The sequence below is a fragment of the Cavia porcellus genome, unplaced genomic scaffold (assembly GCF_034190915.1).
Source record: "Cavia porcellus strain 051 isolate PalLab524CR breed Dunkin Hartley unplaced genomic scaffold, mCavPor4.1 scaffold_17, whole genome shotgun sequence".
Classification (NCBI taxonomy): domain Eukaryota; kingdom Metazoa; phylum Chordata; class Mammalia; order Rodentia; family Caviidae; genus Cavia; species Cavia porcellus.
This window is the reverse complement of record NW_026947500.1, coordinates 69,243,780-69,251,225: the sequence shown is the minus strand read 5'-3', so window position 1 is coordinate 69,251,225 and position 7,446 is coordinate 69,243,780. Positions and strand designations below refer to the sequence as shown.

The following is a 7,446-nucleotide window of genomic DNA, read 5'->3' as shown; positions in this document are numbered from 1 at the left end:
TAACTAAGGCACATAAAGCCTCTAAATGCTTGTATTGCTGGGTTGATTACATTGACCTAGGGCACAGGTCTGAGCATATCTTGGGAAGATGACAGTATGCAACAGAGCAATAATGAAGGATTTCCTTTTACCTTGTCTTTGAAGGCAACACTGTTTTCATTGTTTTGCTTTGTTCTGACGAATTGTTTTGCTCTATTGAATATTGCATGTTAATGATTTTTATACTGTTCTGTTTTGTTTGACTTTGCTATACCTGATTGAATGGACAACTACTGTGAAGATATCAAAATCTTCTATGGTACCAACTATTGTTATCTTGGTAACCCACTCTAAAGTTCTGTACCAATTTCATTGCATTGTTTTGATTGGATTTGTTATGTCTTGTTTTGTTGCATTTTACCATCTTTAAAATAAAAAGAACCAAACTAGACACCCATAACACCATAAAATATAATAAAGAGTTATGTGTAGGACTTGAAAGTGAATATCCATAAGTAAACAAAGAGAAAGGCTTCATAACACTGATCAAATAATTATTTCCTACATACAAAGTCGAAAATCAAAAAGAGTTTGCATCACACTTAAAAGTCTCCAATCAGTTGGAGAATATATTTCAAAGTCTATTTTTAAACTATATTTAAATACATCAGTTAAGAGATAAATGTAGAAATTACAGTACAATTTTGAATTGCAAGCATAATTTGTTGCAGAAACCCATTTTTAATAAAAATCCTTGTATATCAAACTGAATTTCCCCTTCAGGAATAATGGAAACTTACATGATTTGTTCCACAACACAAAAATATTCACATAAAATCATTATAATGCTATAATATAATACAAAATAAGAAAACATAAAGCATAAAGAAAAATAAATTAACTGTCAGTTACCTTTGAAAATCTTTGTGATAGTGCGAAGGAGAAAAGAGAGCTGAGCGTTGCTGTGTAGGACAGCTGACATTATCACAATGGACCCTCTGCTGTCTGTGGGTGCAGTGGAACCATTAATTTTCTTTGTGTAACTCTGACTTGGAACCTATCCAGTGACACTTGCTTTTCGTCCTTTGGATGTTTTCCTAGAAATGTGACATCCTTTAAAGGATAGATTCATCACTCACACAGCGATAGCTGTGTGCTTCCTTCCAGCAGTGCTTTTCTATAAAACTCTTCAGTTTCTTACATTTTACATATCTTCCTAATCTCATCTGAAGTGAGATATTTTTCCTCTGCCCTTTTCAACTCCTAATGTGCAGATTAGATCTTCATTACCTCTGGCTGATGGGCAACTGCTCTCAATCGTTTGCAGGTGGAGAAGAGTGAGAGAGACAGAGACAGAAACACAGACAGAGAGACAGAGACAGAGACAGAGACAGAGAGAGAAAGAAAGGAGAGGAGAGGAGTGGAATGGAGAGGGGAGAGACACAGACATAGACAGGGAGGCACAGACAAGGACTAGGAAACCAGCTCAGCTGTGATCATGTGATGTGTGGAGTCAAGTACTCCTCATACAGCAAGACATTGCTCATTTATCGATGAAAATTTATTGGAAATATTTGATTGTCTTGCAAAATACTTTCCAGACAAATCTCTTGAGATCTAAGGTTTTACTGCATATGGAAATCAAACCTCACAACAATAAAAATACAAATAACAAGTAACAAGGCAAAGGAACTCTTTGGACATTTCTAGAAAGACACAAAATGAGCAGGAGCAATAGCCTCGAGAGATCTATTGTATATCATGATGAGTACACTTTATAATGATAAACTCTGTGCTTAAAATAAATAGAAAGATAATACATAAGAGGGGAAATATGTTTATACAACATATGTCAGATAAAAGCCCTGTGTCAAGAATGTACAAAGAAAACTGACAGATCAGAATAAAAGTGCACACTACAGCCTGCAACATGAGCCTTAAAAAGAGACTTTAAACCCATTTCTCCACGGAATATGTATTGAAAAGAAGCACCCACATAGATACTCATTAGTCATGGGGAAATGAATATCTCCTTAGGCCTCTCCCACTAACAAAAGACCTATCCCTTATTTCCTTCTATCATTAATTTGCTCCTTATGCATGCTTTCATTTCCTCATATAAAAGCATCCATGAAATATTTAAACTTGTGTGCTTGATTTATCTCACAGTATTATGGTCACAAGTTGTATTCATTTTCTTTCAAACAACTGAATTATTCTTCTTTACAGAAAGATACAGAGCCAGGAAGCAGGGAGAGAATGTTAAGGAGCAAAGCAAATGAAGACACTGTGTGCCCACACCAGCTCCTCACTAGAAATGTAATTGTCACATGCTGCAAACATGTGCTAATGAAAAGTGTGGTCTGAATACCAAGTTCCAAGCTACCGTGCATCCCATTCTTAGCCTCTTCCATTCAGAAGTTTGATGAATGTGAGGAATTATTTGAAAGAAATCTTTCCAGTATGAAGGCATGTAAAATTAGACTTACACTTCAGCTATGGTAAAACTTCAACTGTGATGATATTCACTCCATTACTTCTGTAGCACACAAAAACCCATAAAACCTTAACAGCTAAGTGAAATATTTGAGAGAAGCAACAGATGATATCAGTACATTACATGATGCTGGAAAGATCAGGAATGCCCACAAGAAATATTACCAGACTTATAACTTTATGAAACATGCAGAGTGAAGAAAAGTTTAAAAAGAAACTTCTGAGTACATTGTGGAGAAGAAACAAATAGAATAATACCAAGTGGAAAGTCATAGATGCTTTGGAAATACAAATATTTAAGGATGTCATTGTGGGAAGAAAAAATACAGAGTTCACAAATTCAAGGTGTTTGTTTCAGGGTACACGATGTTCAGTTAATTCTAAGATAAGTGGGTCATTAAGGATGAGAGGCTGCTCTCCTGAGGAGTCTCCCCAGGGCTCCTGTCACATCCTTGTTCCTCAGGCTGTAGATGAAGGGGTTCAGCATGGGGGTCACCACAGTGTACATCACAGAGGCCACCGCGCTGTCATGGGGAGAATGGGTCCCTGCAGAACTGAGGTAAACCCCAAGGCCTGTTCCATAGAACAAGAAGACCACACAGAGGTGAGACCCACAAGTGGAAAATGCTTTAAACTTGCTTTCTTTGGAGGGCATCTTCATTAGGGAGGCTATGATCTGAGAATAAGAAAAGAGGATCCCTGTAATGGGACACACACCCAGCAGGGCAGTTGACACGTACAACAGGATGACATTGACATCGGTGATGGCATCGGATCTGGCCACCTTGAGCACCTGAGCAAGCTCACAGAAGAAATGAGGGATTTCTGTGTCCTTGGAGAAAGTCAACTGCTTCATTAGTAGAATATGAATCAGGGAGACCAAGAGCATGACAAACAACGACATCAGAACTAAGGAAACACAGGTATCGGGGTTCATGATGGTCACATATTTCAAGGGATAGCAGATGGCCACAAAGCGGTCATATGCCATTATGGTCAGTAGTAAGTTATCCATTCCCACAAAAGTCAAAAACAAAAATATCTGAATGAGGCACTCTGTATACAAAATGCGTTTTCTGTGTGTGTGAATGTTCGCCAGCATCTTTGGGATCGTGGTGGAGGTGAAGCCAATGTCAGCCAAGCACAGGCTGGAGAGGAAGAAGTACATGGGGGTGTGGAGCTGGGAGTCAGAGCTGACAGCCAGGATGATGAGCAGGTTCCCGAGCACCGTGACCAGGTACATGGTCAGGAACAGTCCAAAGAGGATGGGCTGCAATTTAGGGTCCTGTGAGAGGCCCAGAAGGAGGAATTGGGGTGCGCCGGTGTGGTTCAGTGTTTCCATGCCACAGAATATCTGCTGTGCCAGGAAAAAAATCAGTTTTGAAGGCACAGCCAGATGCCATCATATTTACCTTATGCTTTATGATGTCAAGTATAAACAGACCTTTCCCTTTCTACTGGTGCCTGCCAGTAATAGTGGTTCACCGGCCCAGTGACAGCTCAGATTCCTTTCAGATCTGCGCAGTGGTCCATATTTCCCTTCATGCTGTGGACATTCATCTCTGTTTACATCACTGTTGCCTTTGTTTTAATTTACCTTCTTGAATTTGCAGGCATAAACAAATTGTAAATTTGATAGAACTTTTGTAATATTGTTGAAAATTTTATGTATATTTTCTTGATAATCTCCATACTTCTTTTGTTTTTTTCCATTGCAGTCCCCTTAAACATGGATTTTTCACATAAGGAACATTCATTCTAAGATTTAAGCTTCACAGTGATTTTAAAGTTAACTCTTAGTCTCTTATTTTTGTTTCTAAAATGTGTTTATTACCATTGTTTGTTTCTAAGGTTTAAAAAATATACACACTGTAGGTCTCAGTAAATTAAAGCTATTATTATTCATTTTAAATATTAATTTGGGTAACTATCCCAAGATAACATATGCATCTGTGATTTAAAATTGATTTTATGAATCAGAATTCCTGGGATAGGATGTTGGCCAAGCAATATAACACATGTGTAGCCTTGCGGTAGTTACTTAAATGCTCTTTCCTGCCACTATTCCTTTACTACAGCAGGACAGTACAGGTTCACTGCAGGATGGAAGGAAATTAAGGGAGGAGATCTAATCTATTCTTTGGGTCCTGGAATACAGCAGGCATTTCATAAACATAATTCTGTCCTTATAATCTCAATACATGAGTCTTGAATAGGTATGACTGAGTAATACCCCCTTGAACTCTGGTTGCCATTATAGAGGGACTCATCAAAAAAAACATCAAAGGTTTTGGTTACCTCTTTTGGAGACAGCATTTTTAGTTAACGAAGATTTCAGTGCCTTTCTCCTTCAGAAAATTCTTGCCCAGGATGATGCATGATATCAAACAAAATTGGTTCAATAACTAGAATCCTGCTTTACATAAAGGTGTTGGATAACAGAATTCATCCCAGAACAGAAAGTCAGTCAATATAAATCCTAATCATAGTCCCCATTGAAAACTACATTTGAGAAAAATCTAATAGGCATGCATGAGTGGGTCATCCTGAGATGAGATTGTAAAAAGAAGATGCCAAGGCCATTTTCACACATGAATAAACACAGTTGTTTTTAAACACTAGAGAAGAAGTTACATTACACACTGAAGTATTTGTGATAAACTCACTACCATGCCAAGAAAGTCTCCTTCAACTTCAGTCACTTGAAATTTTTATGAATATATAAAGGGTTGATAATATAAAAAAAGAAATAGGACTGGATAGTTTGACGTCAGAAATAATGACATTAGCTGTTGGATGGCATTGAGGAATGAGGAAAACAATACTTATAATAATATAGAAGTAACAAAGGCTATCAGGAAGTCAAATCTCCTGGTAAAAATTGGTTGAGAATAAATAAAAATAAGACCCCCGACAAATTTGGAACAAAGTAGACAATATCCAGCAAAGAATAGATATTTGGAGAAGTAATTCATAAACAAGTGATTGGATGCAGAAAATACAACAGGAGCCTATGTTTTATTGAAAAGTATAGAGGTTTAGGAACTCACCATTTTCATATTCTATTACACATCTTTTCTCCTCTTCTTTGTACTCCACCCACACTCACAAGGACAGAGTCCCTGATGATTACTCCAGCACTTTTCTTTTCTGCATGAACTGTTCGCAGAAAGCCCAGCTGCTGGAACCAGAGAAGCGCAAGCAATGGGAAACAGGACGGTTCCAGTTGCTAGAGCCTCATACTATGAAGCCTTACAGCTCCTGATGAAATAAACTGTCTCTTTGTCTTCCCATTAATTCATCTACCTTGGGGTGCAAGAAAGAAAGTACAATGCAAATTGTTCAGTTTATTTTGGGTCTATGTAGGTAGCTGCCGGTGACACATGCAGCTCTGGAGGTTTCTGGAGTGAAGGACCCTGAAACCATGAGAAAATAGACAAAAGCTGGGGTCAGGTGAAGATCTTCTCTCCTTATGGGAGGAAAGGAGCTACTCAACCCTTATGGCACATTTATTTATACACTCAGAAGGATGATGTCAGTTTCAACTGTGCTGCCAAGCAATCCATTGCTTGGATTGTCTAGGGACTTGGTGTTTTTCTGGGATGAAGCAACTTCTTCATGTGGCTTGCCCTGAGTAATATTTGCTTTTGGGACAATCATGGTGCAGCCACGCACATGTGGTCAATTTCTAGCTTCAATGGCTCCCAACAGGAAGCAGGGAGGGAGATAAATACATTTTCTCCAGGGAGGAACTTTTTGTCTGTTTGTTTGATTTCAAAGGCATGTGATTTACTCTGAGAAATATTCAAATTATTCAAGGAATCAATCACAGGAAAAAACACACTGTGAAACACTCTTCCAAAGACTCTGAAGATTTTATGGTATAGTTTGGTGCCTTAATAATATAAAAGTAAAAGACTCCATTTTAAATTATTATAATTTTTTTATCTTCTCAAATATATTTATTTTCATCAGGTAAAATAGTATAGGCTTATCATATAAAATCTGATGTTTAAAAGTGTTATTCATTATGAAATGGTTACATTTAGAAAACACATACATCACCTCGTGTAGTTTTCATTTCTGTGGACAGAACACTTTCTCCCTCAGTATTTTGCAAGTGTACAACATATCATCATTAATCATAGTCATCGTGCTTTAAAATTTTGAACTTCTTCTTCATATTTAGCCAGAAATTTTTATACTTTGCCCTACATTTTATGAGCAATGCTAATCTCTGTTACTCATCATTCTAATGAATTTCCATGCACTTAGCCTATTTCTTCTAACATTTTTTCTAATTCATCCATGTCAATGTAAACACACACTCTCTCTCTATCTCATATATATATATATATATATATATATTCATATTTTAAAGCCTGCTTTTCCATTTACAGACAGTTAGAGTACTCACATCTGCCATTGTCAACAATGATGCAAAAAAAATCCATTGCACCTTCTAATACAGAAAGAATAGATGCACTTATCTAGGCTTATATACGCCTAAAACTCCATAGGAAGCATTTATAAGAATTGATTTTAGTATGTGTGATAGTATCAACTACACTGAAGAAAATTAGAGAACATGGTAGCCACTGATGATTTCCTGTCATTTGGATTCAAAAGCCAATAATAGTTTTGTTCTTGGTTTTGTTCTGCTTTCAGTGATTTGATTCCAATATGTATGAAGACATGGACAGTTATGCTGAGGAGGAAAACGAGAGATATTATGGCAGCCATTATTGATTTCTAGGCTTGAAAGCCCTTACAGCTCTGGTTCTTGTGTTTTGATTACTTTTATACTATTTTGATATTTATTAACTTTTTGAGTGTGGATGTATGGACAAGTATTTTGAAGAAAACAAGAGACATTATGGTAGTGTCATGGTTTATGTCTGTGTCCCCCAGGCCTCATGAGTTTGCATTGTTCACTTGTGATGGTTCATTGTATAGTGCTTGGATTGATGG

General features: G+C 37.2%; 1 protein-coding gene across 1 annotated transcript; it reads right to left on the bottom strand.

Annotated features, from left to right (window-relative positions):
• Positions 1-2,872: 2,872 nt before the first annotated feature.
• On the bottom strand, positions 2,873-3,817 carry LOC100716026 (olfactory receptor 7D4-like). The gene has a single exon (XM_023566233.1). The coding sequence runs from the start codon at positions 3,815-3,817 to the stop codon at positions 2,873-2,875; it is 945 nt and encodes a 314-aa protein (XP_023422001.1).
• Positions 3,818-7,446: the final 3,629 nt, after the last annotated feature.